The sequence below is a fragment of the Copadichromis virginalis genome, linkage group LG17 (assembly GCF_057382275.1).
Source record: "Copadichromis virginalis isolate Kocher_CV1m ecotype Utaka linkage group LG17, C_Virginalis_male_GT1.1, whole genome shotgun sequence".
In the NCBI taxonomy this organism is placed as follows: Eukaryota; Metazoa; Chordata; class Actinopteri; order Cichliformes; family Cichlidae; genus Copadichromis; species Copadichromis virginalis.
Window position 1 is genome coordinate 38,978,469 of NC_140634.1, and position 16,787 is coordinate 38,995,255.

Consider the following 16,787-nt stretch of genomic DNA (forward strand, 5'->3'; position numbering starts at 1 on the left):
GGGTGTGTTTTAGCCATCCTGAGATAAACTGAAGCCTGTTGGCTAAGAAGTAGTGCTGAAAGTTAGGCAGTTCTAGTCCTCCTTTATCCTTGGTCTTTTGTAGTGTTTTTAAGCTTATACGTGGGGGTTTATTTTTCCAAAGGAATTTGGACATACATGAATCTAGAGATCTGAACCAATCTTGTGGCGGTTTAGTTGGGATCATTGAGAATAAATAATTTTTTTTGGTAAGACCATCATTTTTATAGCGGCAACCCTTCCCATGAGTGATATGGGTAGACATTTCCATCTAGCCAGATCATCTTCTACCTTCTTTAAAAGTGGGATATGGTTTAATTTAGTTAGATCTGCAAGCTTGGGAGAAACATTAATACCTAAATATTTTATATTTCCCGATTGCAGTGGTGTAGAAGAGGAATTATGGAAGGAGCAATTAATCGGTAGGACTGTAGATTTTGACCAGTTAATTGAGTAATCTGATATTCTTGCAAAAGAGTTTATCAATTCAATCACCCCACAGATATTGGTTTGTGAATTTTGGAGAAAGAGTAACACATCATCCGCATAAAGGCTGATTTTATGTTCCACGTTCTTGCATTTTATGCCCTTAATTACTGAATTCTGTCTGATTGCTGCTGCTAGTGGTTCAATAAAAATTGCAAATAGTGAAGGGGAGAGTGGGCATCCCTGCCTGGTGCCCCTCAAGAGACAGAAGCTGGAGGATGTCTGGTCATTTGTTCTAACACAAGCTGTTGGGGAATTATATAATATTTTTAACCAGTTTATGAAAGAGGATCCAAAACCAAATTTGTGTAAAGTTGCAAATAGAAATTTCCAGTTAACTCTGTCAAATGCTTTTTCTGCGTCTAAAGAGAATATTGTAGTTTCTAGGTTTTTACTGTATGAGTAGTCTATCAAATTAAGTAATCTACGTGTATTTGTTGATGAGTGCCTACCTTTTATGAAACCAGTTTGGTCAGGATGAATTAAGAGGGGGGTTATTTTCTCCAGTCTCTTTGAGAGAGCTTTGCAGATTATTTTAAGGTCTACATTTATAAGGGATATTGGACGATAGCTTGAGGGATATACGGGGTCTTTGCCTGGTTTTAGCAGGAGATGAATGTTTGCAAAATTCATATTTGATGGAAGTCTGCCCTTTTCTTTAATTTCCAACAACGTTCTGTAGAAAACTGGTGCTAGAATCGACCAGAATTCTTTGTAGAATTCTGCAGGAAAGCCGTCTGGACCTGGAGCCTTATTATTGGGCATACTTATCAGAGCTTCCTGGAGTTCACCTGGTGTCAGTGGTGAATCCAGTGCCATTGCTTGAGTGTCCAATAATTTTGGAAGAGTTATGTTATCCAAAAACTGATCAATTTCTTTTTTAGATGGGTTTATTTGTGGTGAATACAACGTTTTATAGAAATCCCTGAAAATGTTGTTTATTTGTATCGGTTCATATAATGTGTTCCCAGATGAATCTTGAACAGCACATATAGTTGTTTTTTCTTTATTTATTTTTAGCTGGTTTGCTAGAAATTGACCGGATTTATTACCATGTTCATAATTTTGTAGGCGTAGTCTTTGTACTAAGAATTTTGTTTTTTTATCAATTATCTCATTTAATTCTAGTTTTGTTTTGCGTATTTTGTTCAATGTTTCCTGATCTTGGTGGGACGCGTAGGCTTCTTCTAGGGATTTGATGGTTTTTTCTAATTCCTGAATATTTTTGTTTTCTTTTTTCTTTTTATGTGATGAGAAAGAAATTATTTTACCTCTCATCACAGCTTTCCCTGCTTCCCATAGAACAGAAGCTGATGTTTCGGGAGTGTCATTATAGTCTAAATACGAAGTCCACTCTTTTTTAAAATATTTAATAAAGTCTTCATCTTTAAGTAGTGATATATTAAATCTCCAGTTTTTTCTTGGCGTAGTATTATTCTTGTGCATTAGTGTTAAAGATACAGGACCATGATCGCTGACAGCTATAGGGTGAATCTCAGTGTCTGAAATGTCACACAGCAGTGAGCTGCTGACCAAAAAATAATCCAGACGAGAGTAGGAGTGATGGACATGTGAGAAAAAAGTATATTCCTTACTGGTGGGGTGAAGAGAGCGCCATGCATCGCAAAGACCAAAGTCACTCATATATTGTTTGATTATATTTGTGGACTGCCAATTACGCTGAGTTCCCGCTGTATTGAGCCTATCCATGTCTTCATTTAGTCCAAGGTTGAGGTCACCTCCAAGAACAAGTGTGCCATCTAAGTGTTCAGAGAGTGCACTGAAAAAACCGTGAAAGAATGAGGGATCATCAACATTTGGACCATATACACTTGCAATACATAGCTTTTTATCACGTATAGATAGTTTAATGATTAAGAATCTGCCCTCTGGATCTATAACTGTATTGAGTACTGTGAAATTAATATTTTTATGTATTAAAATTGCTGCTCCCCTTTGTCTAGAATTATAACAAGCTGAGAACATATTAGGAAACTCAGGTGTTTTAAGTTCATTCGAACCTCTAAGAGGTCTGTGGATCTCTTGTAATAGGACAACATCCGCCTGTAGTTTTTTGAGTTGGTTAAAAATTTTTAACCTCTTTTCTCTGGAGCCAGCTCCATTTATATTCCATGTAATGAACCTCAGTGTACCCATAGATGTTTGTGTATAACTAGGGATGTATGCTGTGTGCGTCGCTTAGACAGGTGGAGAGAATACGTCACTTGTTCATAAATAAAGAGAAGGAGAGAGAGAAAAAATGTGTGGCGAGATGCTCCCTGAGTCTGACTTTGTGTATGCATAGTTACTAATATGAGTAGGCTTGGCTTAAGTGTGTGTGTATCTTATATGACTGTGTGCGCTGTCTGACTGATGTAAATGTGCTGCCGTTGAGCGCATGGTGCGTATGTGTCGAAAGAAATAAAGGATGTTTGTGGATGAGTGTCGAAGCAGGTGATCGAGGCAGTGAAAGGAATAAAGAAAGAAACCAAGGACAGGGGTGAGCAGCATAAAAGCAAGAGGGGGAAAAGAGAGGAGGAGAAAAAAAAAAAAAAAAAAAAAAACGAGAAGAAAAAAAAAAACAGAAACAAAACGTAAACATTCCAATTAAATCACTGACGGAGAGTGACGGTGTTAATTCTGCTATGAAATCACACTTTAAGATGCGATTTGATACTGGTAAGTTAAACAGATGTTAATGCAAGTTAGTGTGAGTGGATAGGGAAATGGTGCAGCTGATTCTTATCTGGTGTGAGGTTAATACAGCCACGGAGTGATGTTGGGGTCGCGGTGGAGCTGTCCGTCCACGTACAGCCGGTCCACAGCAATAAAAACTTCTGATAAACATTTGATTTTCTTTCCATGCAAAACGATCTTCAGTTTTGATACTGACAATGAGGGTTTTTTTTAAAATTATTATTATTACTATTTTTTTTTAAATAAAATGGGCCTTTTATTAAAAACCTTTAACACAACTGGGTTAACACAAAATTTGTGTAAAAGCCAAGTTGCAGTCGCTAGATGGCAGTAGTGCTCAAAATCCCCAATACTGCAGACCTTCATTTATTTCAGCTCGTTTCACTTTAGGTGAGCGTCCCAGGCATGTCCAGTTCATGCCCCGGCGTCAAAGCTTACACCGGTATTTAAAAAGAATCTGTCAAAAATGAATTATAACGACAGCTTTTAAGAAATAATCGTACTGTGGTACTTTTGTGTCGTTGCTGAAGTAAAGGAACTCACCCAAAACATCTTGTCCAATCATAGCGCTGCTATTGTGCATGGGAAGTAGTCTGCGCCTTGGAGACTTTCTGGCCAGCTGAGAGGTGGTCTTTGTATGACAGAGCTGAACAGGGGCTCTGACTCTGCAGATCTGAGGGAACAGGGGCTGCCACAGCTGCTGGGAACAGAAGTTAAGCTTGAGCGTTGAGAGGAAACAACAGACTGCAGGAGAACCAAAAAGTAGGCGCTCGAAAGCTGCACCGGGAGATTCCCGTGTTTCTTTCGCTGATGCTGGGAATTTGATCAACTCTTATAAATTTTCAAAACTTTTTGGTGAGAGCCAGATGTCTCTGCCTCTATCTCGAGACTCACTCTGAGTTTCCCAATGGCGAAAACAAAATATCGTGAAACAATGACAGAGAAGACTCCTGGATCACTGATGTGGCTTCCGCTCGTCCTCTCAGTGGCGCTGGCCGCAGGGCAAGACGCAAACACGGGGGCCGTAAAGGAGGACATCCCGGAGGGCGCATCCACCCTGGCGTTCGTCTTTGATGTGACCGGCTCCATGTACGACGACTTGGTCCAAGTGATAGAGGGCGCATCCAAGATTTTGGAGACATCCCTGAGCAGACCGAAGAGACCTTTGTATAACTTTGCCCTGGTGCCCTTTCACGACCCAGGTAATGTAATAAGAGACGAAGAGATGGTTTGATTAGGTCAATTCTGCTTCTTTTTTCTTGTTTTTCTTCTCTTTAAATGTGATGATTTGGTGCTTACTCTTCGCAGTCTAAACAAAAGCAGACAGAGGTGTGACAAATGTGATAGTTTGCTCACAGGCCGCCGTCTGACTGCCTTAACCTCCTCACACCTCCACGGGAGGCACTTCTGGGGCATTTCATCTCGCACAGATGTTCAGCCTGGCGGTCACTGTATCATTAGCATTCCGCCAGGGTTACTGTGTGGCTTTAGGTTTGCAGTGCAGCTTGATGATTATCATCACTCGTGGGTGCTCTCTCATTCTGAAAAGTAATGCCTAGGCTGTATTTTATTGGGCAGTCAAACAGTATCCCTGGCTAGTATTAGTCTTCAGAGGTGCATGGGGAGGGGGGGGGGGTCATACAAGATAAAACATTTCCAAATATTCAACACACACATCTGACAAGAACGGAGTCCTTGTGAAGAGTAATGTAAGACTGAGGACATCAGTCTTATTGGTCTTATTGAACAACAGCAGATTAAAGTCATCATTTAGGGTTTGAATATTTGGGTGGTAATGTTGACTCACCTTTGTCTCTTTAATTGGAGATTATGTATCGGAATTTCAGGAGTGGGACCACGCCTCCAAACACGCTCTTTCCGATTGTCATCTATATAGGTTCCCTCAGTTCTGCAAGCTGTTCATTCTCGTTTACCTGCCCCACCCTCCTTCCTTGTTCTCAATTCTTTAACTTCTTCACTTCTATTTAGTGCATGAGGATCTGCTAGACTGTCACCAGTCCCCAAACCGCAGCTCAATTCATGTCCAAGCATCACCTTTACCTACTAGGAACGCTGTCAAAACTAAAATGAGGACGTGGGCCCAGCGAGTGGAAGCCCCTTTCGTGATTATTTCATTCAAAACAAGGAGGCTCAATGGTTACTTTTCACCAGCATTTAAGTGTACCACAATTCAATTCAACTTTATTTATACAGCGTCAAATCACAGCAACAGTCGCCTCAAGGCGCTTTATATTGTAAGGTAGACCCTACACACAGAGAAAAACCCAACAATCACATGACCCCCTGTGAGCAAGCATTTTGGCGACAGCGGGAAGGAAAAACTCCCTTTTAACAGGAAGAAACCTCCGGCAGAACCAGGCTCAGGGAGGGGCGGGGCCATCTGCTGCGACTGGTTGGGGTGAGAGAAGGAAGACAGGATGAAGACATGCTGTTGCATGCATTTAATGTTTAGTTTCCATACGTAGCATTCTGCAAAATGTGCTTCGTGAATATTACTTCACAAAGTGCATGAAACACAATGCTTTTGTATTTTAATGTTGTATGTAGAGTACCTACATTTTTTCTAAATGCACTCGGAGCAACAAACATTCCAGGATCTGAAGGATGGAAAGAAAAGATGAATAGACGGAGGTGATCTGTGAGGTGAAGACACAGATTCCTATTCCAGATGTTTTTTTTCTCTTTTCAGTTTCAGCATGTCACAAATTCTCATGAAGCACATTTCTTCAATCATTGTTTCAGTCTGCTCTGTGCCTAGAATAATAATTATATTCAAGGAGGAAAAAATGCACAGTATACACAAATCTTACAAATGATGAATTCATTAGTGCGTGCCTCTGTGGGGAAAGTAAATCTTAGGTGATTAGCGATGCTCTTGGACAGAGAGACAGTAGTGAAAGAATGCTGCGGTTTTAACCTGTTTGTGTAACTGAAGGGTTTAATTTAGAGGAAATGTTGACTTCATTGAGAAGTGATTATAAGATTATCCTTTGGTAGTGAAACACAACAGCTCGATTGAGCGCTCCAGCGTCGACTCCTCTCTGTGTTTGTGACGTTTGTCTGCTTCTTAAAGTGTTTACGAGGATGTCAGGATGTGTGCTCCGACACCCCCGGCGGAATAGAGGAATGATTACTGCAGCGCACTGCAAGCAGGGGTAGCAGAGCATTTTGCCAAATGTTCTGACCCCGTCTCTCTCCCACTTTTGGTCCTTTTCCAACAAAATCCCGGCTCCTCGGAGAGAGTCGGTTTTGTTTTATTAAGGGTTTGCTTCATTGTGCCGCGGATCCATTTTCTCTGCTTTGCATCCAACGTGGTGCGATAACGCAGTCCCTCCTGTTTGACTTGGCTGCTTTTAAATCAGAGCTTCCCTTTTTATTTACACTGCAATCCGACACTGTAAACAAGAGAGTGTGTTTGCAATCTTTGTGTCTGTGCGTGCTTGCCTGAACGTGTGTGAAGCTAAAGAGTCAGGAGGATGCCTGGATATTGGGGTCAGGCCTGTGTGGGAAGATCAGTCAGGAAGCCTCCCCCCTTTCCTCCATCCTGCAGGCAGAGAAAGAAAGAAAGGCACAGGATCCTTCACAAGTCATTTTACCACAGTGCAAGGGCTGTGTGTTTACCGCTGAAGTCTGCCTGTGTTCTTAACAATACAATATGTCATTACTCTTGAAATGGGCATTCGCTTAATGAGAGAAGTGGCTGTACAGAAGAGTCCTGGACAGCTACAAACACGAACATCTCGCTTCTCTGGCTGCAGTCTGACGATCAATCTGTCAATAAGGACTTCAGGCTCATGCAGAGAAGCCAAAGGTGCGTTGCAAACAGACTCGCTGCACTTCTGGAACATTTATTTGAGAGTTTACAGACAATTAAACTCATTTCACGATGCTTCCGTTCTTCCCGAGCTACGAAACGTGGCCTCTAGCCCAAGACTAATGCCAGTTTGTGCATTGTTTCAATTAAAGAAACAAACACTGCATGACAATGACAGGAAATAAAATGGTAGACACTTATCTGTCTGCATGGCCCTGTTGGCATCCTTACATACACACACGTCCATGTAGCTACTACCTCGCTGTGAGAGGATGTGTTTGTGAGTGTCTGACGCTTGCTCGTGTTAATGTTTAACCGTCCAAGGTTAAGACGGATCCAAACCCAGCACCTGGTTCCTAACGTGCCCAGGAAAGTCAGAGAGCCTTTAAACCTTGACACTATGTTGTAGTGCACACTCCAGCTTAATGGAGGGTGTCTAAGGCGTTTGGGGGTAGCACCGTCTTCCACTTTAGAGGACTTAAATAAACTTGCAAAAATGTACACAACAGCATAATCGGGTTTAATATTTGTTTGCAAACCCTTTGCGGTCAGTGACGTCTATGATCTGCGGTAATGCTCTACCAGTCCTATCTTGCATTGTTGCTGGTTTTGATGGTGTCGACACACTTCCAGTAGGACTGAGGATATAGTGAAAATGACTACACTTTCATTGAGTGTGGATGAAACACCGTTATCCTTAAAACTGATAGTTAACACCTAAACCTAACACTTTTTCTATTTTAAAGATAGATGAGCTAGAGTAGGGTTGCCATTGTGACTTAGGGTTCTTTGATCTACTCTGAAAATATATAAGATAAGATAAGATAACCTTTATTAGTCCCACACGTGGGAAATTTGTTTTGTCACAGCAGGAAGTGGACAGTGCAAAAGTTATGAGGCAAAAATTAGAATACAATAAGAATAAATACAGTACACAGCTGTACAGAATAGAATAAAATAATATACTATATACAGTAGAATAAAATAAAATAAATATACAATAAGATAAAAATAGAATACAAATACAAATACTATATACAACTGAGTAAAAATACAACGATGACAGAAAGGATTATTGCACTTAGTATTATTGCATATGTATGGATGTGTGTGCTTGATCAGTTAAAGTCTTTATTATGGAGTCTGACAGCAGTGGGGAGGAAAGACCTGCGAAATCTCTCCGTCCCACACCGTGGGTGCCGCAGTCTCCCACTGAAGGAGCTGCTCAGTGCTGTCACAGTCTGCTGCATGGGGTGGGAGATGTTGTCCATCAGGGATGACAGCTTAGCCGCCGTTCTCCTGTCACTCACCATATGATAAAGACTTAAAAAGATCTACGTTAGGCAGAGAGTATCATTAATCACCGTAATGTCTTTTGTCTCCCTACAATGAATGTGTTTGTGGAAGCTAAAGTCCAAACAGAGAAAGGATGAAAGATGGACAGATTTTACTGACTCATGCCTGCGTGACATCAGCGTGAAGGTTTTGAAAATGGAACAAACCACCGACGTGTTTCTTGGAGTTTTGCTTGTTTTATTCTGCACGTTCTTTGTGTTTCAGCTGCGAGATCTCGGGGTTGGTTCCAGTAAGTTGTTGGCCTTCCTTGCTAAAAATTTCCATCCAAGTTATCTAAGTTAGAAGGAGATCGACCAAAGGAGTGCGGAGTGATGGGAGGAGATGATGGAATAGCTTCTGCCTTCTCTGCAAGATCAAAGGCCGTTATCACAGAGCCCTCCATGCTGGCGTTCGCGTCCTTTTCTACCCCTCGTCCCTTTGTTTCCTTCCTTCCAGAGTAGCTTTTTTTTGTCTGAATTGCCCCGCCCGTGTGAGATTACGCGCAGCCGGCGTTTAGCTGGACAGAGTCAGTAATGATGCTATTAGGCAGGAATGCCAAAAGAGAGAGGTGGAGGTTCGGGAGAAAATAGAGGAGGAGAGAAAAGTGTGGCAGACTGAAACTGTGTCTGTGAGTTTTATGTTTTAATGGATGCGGAGTATTAAAATAGGTATTAACTTTTAGGGCTGCACCTCATGACGTGGCCCAAGGTGCTCGTAGTTCAGTGGGTTCAACTCACGACACACGAGTGGAAGGTTTCCAGTTGTCACTGAGCGACTTCTTTCATCTTGGACGCTCATCCCCGAAGACTGCTACAGAAAACCGCGTCACACTTTATCCTTTATGTTTAAAACTTCGACAGCTTTACAGATCCTAAGGTTCAAGGATCTTCTTGCCTTTTAAAAAACAGTCACATCTAGATGACCTTAGGATCCACTGGCCCACATAACCCCATGCGTAGTAAGTGGCCCATTCGTGAAGTATTTGTCAAACATTTTTCTCTCTCTGCTGTGTGAACTTGTTTTCTAATCTCCACTGGAGGCTCATCAACCTGAGGTTCAATGTCCTTGTGACCTTCTAGACTCTTTGACATCACTGTCTGGGCTCCTGCCAGTATCCCTTTGACCTTTTGTAGCTCTGCTCTTGTTTGTGTTTTTTGGATAAGTGTCTGGCTGTCAAGACATGAACCTGAAACAGAAAGCAGTGGTGAAACAATTTCATATAAAAGATTTTCCACACACGTCATCATCTGGGAAGGAGCGGTGCTGGACAGTGAAAAATGTGTGAGCTTGCACTTCTGTATAATTACATTGTTAAGTAAGTTGACGGGTTAGCTTGTGACTATCATGACCAGACGTAAAATATTGTGTAAAAGTCTTGAGCCATCCCTTTTCTTTTTCTTTTTCCAGTAAAATCAGAAATAGGCGTTTTACTGAAATGCTCAAACATACATAGAATTACAGCATATAAGGCAAAAACAGAGTTTGCACAAGTCTAGAAAGCTTGAAAGTCAATATTTGGTATGATCACGTTTATTCTTAGAGACAGTCTGAACACTCTTAGGAAAGCTTTCTTGTCATTTCTTCAAGTAGTCTTTAGGAAACGTGCTCCAGGCTTCTTGAAGGACAAAGCTTTGGCTGTTGGCTGCCTTTTGTTCTGCTCTGTGTCCTGATGAGCCCACTGTTTCAGTAATGTTTCGATCTGGGCTCTGGGAAGGACGGATCAGGGGCCGATCGTGTTCCACTGCTTTTCTATCCAGGTATGTTTTTGATGCTGGTTTTGGGATCATTGTCATGCTGAAATATGAAGGTGCTGTTACTCAGATGCTATCCAGATGGTATTGGATTAAAAGTCTCACTGCAACCCTTTGACTAAATCCCCAACAGCATGAATGAAGCAGTGCCAAACATGACGGAGCCTCCACCGTGCCTCCATGGCTGAAGACTCTCACTGCTGTGCCTCTTTCGATGTTTCTTTAGTATTGATTTTCAGTCCAGTTCTTGTTCTTGCCTTGTTCTTGGCACATCTCCGCCTTTTTTCCCTTCATTAAGAGCGGCTTCTTAAAAGCTAACCTCCTTACTGAAACCATTTCTGATGATGCCTTGGTGGACTGTACATGGAGGAGCTCGAGGCCCAGATGCATCTCTCAGGACCCAGCAACACACCCAAACGCGTCAAGTTTTCAGCTAACAGCTTTTGAGAATCACTATGTTGATGTAAAATACTGTGATCGTTAATATTTTTGTAGATTCAACGAAAGAAATGGGAAACAAATTTGTGTCTTTTGTGCGAGGCTGCTGGTTCATCCCCTGAGTTAAGTGTCTTGTGTATGTTTGAATAATTCATAGGTCAGTGGTAACAAACACAAAAAATATTCCTCTGAGAACCGCCAGGTGCAAGGAATGAAAATGATGTAATTTTACATGGTCTGTCACTTCACTTCAATTTTATTTTATTTATACAGCGCCAAATCACACAACAGTCACCTCAAGGCGCTTTATATTGTAAGGTAGACTCTACAATAGTAGATACAGAGAAAACCCAACAATCATCCCCTATGAACAAGCACTTTGGCGACAGTGGGAAGGAAAAACTCCCTTTTAACAGGAAGAAACCTCCGACAGAACCAGGCTCAGGGAGGGGCGGGGCCATCTGATGTGATTGGTTGGGATGAGAGAAGGAAGACAGGATGAAGACATGCTGTGGAAGAGAGACGGAGATTAATAACAAGTTATCTATACTTGTGTCCAAGTTGTTGCGGTGCCTAAACGTTTCCTGATTGTGAAATATCTAAGAGGGAAGACTTGATTTGTTCACCTGTGGCAGTGGGCCCAAAGACACCTGAATTTAAAAATTAAAATGTGTGGCCAGTACTTTTGTCCATATAGTGTAGCTGACACTTTACCAGCTAAAAAGATTAGCAACTGGCTAGCTGTTAATGTCTTTTTCTGTCTTTGTAGTGCACATAATGGTGGTACACAGAGTGCTTATCAAAGCTGAGGCTGAGATTAGGGAAAGTGACCCCCCCCCCCCCCCCCCCTTGCTATTAAAAACTGCAGTGCTGAAATGAACTCCATAGTTGACTGATGATTCTCTGTGAGCTCACCTTTTCTGCTATTTCTCTCCTGCGAGTTAGAAATACGTTTTAAGTTTTAAGGATTCAGAGCTATGTAATCACGTATTAAGCTAAATTATACCACTCGTGTCCCAAACATGTACTCCTGTGCATGTTTGAGAGAACTGTTCAACTGCAGACAATATGGTAGCCTTGATCATTTTGGAAGACACGCATTGCTCTTGTAATATCTCACTTGGTCCACACTGAAATGTTACAGATGTTGCACCTAAAATGTACTAACACTCAGTAGTACCGTGTACAATTTACACACTAAAGAATAATAAATCACCGCCTTGGAAGTCACAGCCAACATGAGATCATGCCATTGCAAACCATGGGAATGTTCAACTTTGGCGTCAGGTCTACATGAGAGTAAATCTAACGTGTTCCAAATGAGTCCTCCAGACTCTAAGTGTATGATGCAAAACAATGAAATCAGATGAATTTGTTAGCTAAAACAATCCTTAGAAAAGTAATTTCCTCAATAATGTAGTCTAGACATCAACTGATTATGCTGTTTTAAAGACAGCCTCAATGAAAGGGCAACAGTAAAAGTGCAGAGGCTGGGCTTATTATTATGAGTAATAAAGCAGTAAAAATGCAGAATGGCAAATACTCAACATACAACATCATACATGTGTGCCTGCAGCTGGTATAGCTGGCACCAAGCAGCTGGAAACTACCCATTTGGACTGTGTAGTGGGGCGTTTGAAAGTGTGGTTTGGACCAAAAAACTAATGTAGTCAGAACACGGCAGCTAAAATGAAAGAAGCCTTTAAAAGCCCCCAACCAAGAAAAGACAGCCAGCGGCAGCTGTTATCAAAATCACCTGATATCCTCAAGGACTCGGCTCTCCTAAATGAAGTTAGATGACTTGCTGCTCAGACCCAGAACACATGGTAAGAGTTAGGGACAGGTCAGATAAATATGTCTGACCCAGAACAGGAAAACAGTAACCTTAGACGTGTAGCAAAACCCTCAGTTTGTGGAACAAAATGGTCAAATTCCTCTGAGATTTTCTTATAAACCACGTTTTGTGCAGCGTTTCATATCAAATTTAATGTTGCATCCCTCTGATGCAGACAGTATACATACAATTAGGGTATAGTGAGGTCTATTTATTATAATACAGATAATCAGGTTATCAGAATAAGTAAATGTAAAGCAAATAAACTCTCCAGACCTTCTGAAGGTCTTTGAGTTTTTTCACTAATTTTCATTTCAGTCCTTGGGCTTGGCCACTTTGTGTGTTTGTTAAGTTACTTAACGCTGAACTCTGAATCACCCAAGCATGAAAACGATGCCTAACTCATGAAACGAATCTGTCGTCACCAGACAACTTAGCAAAGAACCGATTTTAAATTGTGTCTTCAGGCACTTTGTTACTAGCAGCCTGGTGCACAATCACATCATTTGTTCCAATTTCTTAGTTGAATCTTTCACACACAAAACATCACAGAACAGTCTCGACAGGCGTGAAATCATCTGCACCAGGAAGTTGAACAAAACCACCTACAATGGATGAATAGTATCGAAAATCATGTCCTTAGGAAATAGGAAAGAAATCCAGCAAAGACCTGGCACAGGACACAAGAGATAAATCTGGCCGCTCAGTTGATCCATCTACTGTTCACTGAGGCCTCATCAGAAATGGTCTCATTGGATTTGGCTGTCAAGAAGCCTCCCCAGAGCCCAGACCTGAACGTTACACGGCAGTGGATGGAACAACATCCAAAGATGATGTCCTTCGAGAATCCTGGAGAACTATTCCTGAAAACAGCCCAAAGAAACAACGAGACAGCTTGCCTAAGAGATGTGGTTCGCAAATAACAATGGTTGCACCAAATGCTGACTTTCAAATTCTGCTTTTGCCTTATTTGCTGTATCGTGTGTTTCCATGAATCACTGCACCTACTGCATTTCCCATTTTCTCAGCAAGAGATGAAGAAATGAGGGCTGGCTCAAGACTTTTGCACAGTACTGTGCAAAACACTTCCAGTCTCCAAATGTTCTGTATCTACAGGATGTGTAATTAGGAACAGTAACTCACCACAGCCACTTTATAAAGTGATAATATGTCAGTATTATGTTTATAGCTTGTTAACTTACCTCAGAGTGGCCAAAAATATGGTCTTCCTGTTTTATTTAAATGTTGTCTACCTTGCCAGATTTAAATCTCCTTAAATTGAGTCTTTACATGCTTGTAAAAGGTTGCTGATGGCATAATAGTGGGACCATGAAGCTGTACCTGAGCAAGTTTAGTCAGCGTCAGTATATGAGCATGGACAGAAACATGAGAGCTGAGTTTGTGGTTTATTTTGCATCAGTGAAGCCTGATCACTGTATAATTGTTCTATGGTGTGTACGGTGGTGCTAAAGCGTTTCATAATAAGCTCCACGGCTGACGTCTCATTCACTACAAGAAGAAAAGCCAGAAGATTTTAACTGTGTGGATTTTTGCTACGTATGTATCTCACCATCAGCATTTAGGCAGTCTGTGCTGGGGGGAAGTCATATATCACAAAGACCACCTTAGCCATAACTAGCTGTGTTTGTAGACCTCTCCCTTTATAAAGTATGCATCTATGTTGTGTTATTACCTCACAATTAAGGATTTAGGGTGAAGCCTGAGCTTAATCTGATGGTTTGGTACACGGTATCCTACGTCAAGCTGATGAGAAGCACATGTCGAGCTCACGGCCAGTTTTACATTTTCAGCAACACAGCTGGACAAACCTTTGTGCCATGGCACACCGTTTGGAAATCACCGCTGCAAACATCTGAGTGTGCATCTGTGTGTGGTCGACAGCGCTGATCTGCTGCATCTGAGGTTTCTCTGTCTGCTTCAGCTCAATTAGAATTTCCCCCGTTAAACAAAAGAGCCATAGTGAACCGAAAACGCCGCCGGTCTCTTATGAGCAGGCGTAATTACAGTCTGTCATAAAATACTTATTCATGAGCTTTGCAGTTCTGTGGTTTTAATATTGAAGTTGTTGCCATTTATTCTTAAGCCTTCTACTTTTTTTTTTTTTTTTTTTTTAAAGAAAATGAATGCAATTACTGCAATTAAGAAGCTGCATTTAGCAAAGAGAGAGTAAATTTTAAAAATCAGGCCAACCAGCTGTGAGTGCTTTGACTTTTCTATAATGGAGACCAAGAAACATCACAAGCAGCAATGTGTTTGTGGCCTGTGCCAGTTTTCACCCTTTCTTAAAAGGCATTTGCAGCCTTAACTGTCACAGTGAGACACGTGAAGAAAGCCGTTCAGTTAAGGCTGGAAAACATTACGAAACAACAGGCAAAGGTGAAACTAAACAATAACCTAAACTGGGTGAACTAAGATTAAAACATGAACTGCCATGGATACATAGAAAAACCTGGAAATATGACATGAACACAGCAGACGACCAGACGAGGAACGAATGAAAACACAGAATGAATGCACACAGGAGGTGACCAAGGGAAGTGGAAACATATGGGGACACAGCTGATTCGAATGAGCGTAATGATGTCACAGGGAAAAGTAAAATTGAACACATTGAAGATAGAAACCAAGAAAACAACAGGAAGTATGGAGAGACGTAGACATGACAACACAGGCTTGACAATATGGAACCCACAGACATAAAACACATGACAGACTAGACAAGAAACAAGACACAAAACCGAAGAGACAGATGCTAAACTAAAACTCAGCTACGCCCTAAATAAGAAAAACTTATAGGAACTTATATGCCTGTGAAGGTTCTCAGTCATCCAGGTCATTGTAGTCAAAGGAGCTTGCAAAGAAAAGCGTCTGGACTTCTTTAAGTTGCTTGAAGACGTTTCACCTCTCATCCGAGAAGCTTCTTCAGTCCAATGTAGAGGTCTGGGCAGGAATTCGCATGATAAGGTGGGGCCAGGTTTCACAATGAGCTCACCCGAAACCCTGGCTGATTGGGACCCACACCCAGTTTCACACCTTGGCTCATGTGATTAGAGGATCATCAGGGGGTCCTTTATCCCTCTGTGGGGGGAAACTCCCACTGGGTTTAAATCTGGAACTCTCCACCATTTGACCTTAGAACTGAAGAAGCTTCTCGGATGAGAGGTGAAACATCTTCAAGTAACTTAAAGAAGTCCAGACGCTTTTCTTTGCAAGCTCCTTTGAATAGGAATTTATAATTAAACCTCACATAAGAAACTCAAAAATACAGAATAAGCTCAAAGTGCTGGGTCACAGACAAAGTCCCCGACACTAAACAGAGGCAGACTTGCTGCTCTGGCTCATCAAGTCTGCACCTTTGTCTTCTTTATCCTTCTCACGAACGCTGCTTCTTTCTAATGTGCTGTCGTGGTGGTTTTGTAAAATCCTGTTATGACCATAAAAAAGCATCCACGGGAGTCATAACCACAAGTTTTTTTAATATCTTCAGTTTTTCATAGGTGAAGCTGATAGAAGGAACATTCATCAGAGCCTGATCCAGAGACTTTTATGTCCGTTACTATTGATCTGATGAAGTCACAGACACTTTGTAAGTGAAAACATACAGAGCACCAACCATTTGATCATAAATCAGACCAGAACTCTGTCAGTATGAAGTCATGTGTAAAGAAAGGCTTTAGAGGACTGTATGCAGTGTAAAGTAATAAACACAGTCCATTTTTCATTTATCTAAAAATCTATCCTTCAATTATAGACCAATGTGACCTCCTCTTGCAACCTAAGCCATGTGTTTTTCTTCTGTCCAAGTTTGCATTAATCTTGGAGGGATTTCCTTTACGTGCTTTCAGAGGTTTTTGGAATTCAGATCCAAGAAGATCCTCTAATTGGCATATTTGGAGTTCCAATGATCCCTCTTAATATATCTCCCAAGCAAACTGATGTCTTGGTTTTCTGTTCCCTTCTTCTTAGACTGTATTTTACTTCTTTAGAAATCTCTTACGCCTCCATCTGCACCACTATGGGTTAATACTGTCTGGACATTTTTGAGAGTGGAGAAGATCTCACTCACAGTGGACACCCTTTGTGGGATATCTGAAATCTTCCCTTCTCAGTATTTAGAGCAATGCATTTTACCCACCCTGTGACTAAATGGAAAAGATTTGTGATTTCCTCTTATTTAATGTAGACATAGGATTTAAGCACCCCCTTTCCCTGTTTTATTTTTATTTAATTTTTTTCTAATTTACTTAGTTTTTCCTTAACTTTCTGTTCTTGTGTAGGTATGATGTTTTTCATATTTTACTTTGTTTTTTGTTTAAAAAGAAAAGTTTAAATGTTTGAAAAGATCTAATGTCATATAAGATGATACAATGTA

At 41.2% G+C, this 16,787-nt stretch overlaps 1 protein-coding gene across 1 annotated transcript in view; it reads left to right on the forward strand.

Moving 5' to 3' along the window:
* Positions 1–3,824: 3,824 nt before the first annotated feature.
* hmcn1 (hemicentin 1) overlaps positions 3,825–16,787 on the forward strand; it is an 85,900-nt gene continuing 72,937 nt past the window's right edge. Inside the window, exon 1 of the mRNA XM_085435920.1 lies at positions 3,825–4,403. Within this exon, the coding sequence (XP_085292046.1) occupies positions 4,109–4,403 (295 nt within the window). The 5' untranslated portion in view covers positions 3,825–4,108. The remainder of the gene's footprint in view (positions 4,404–16,787) is intronic.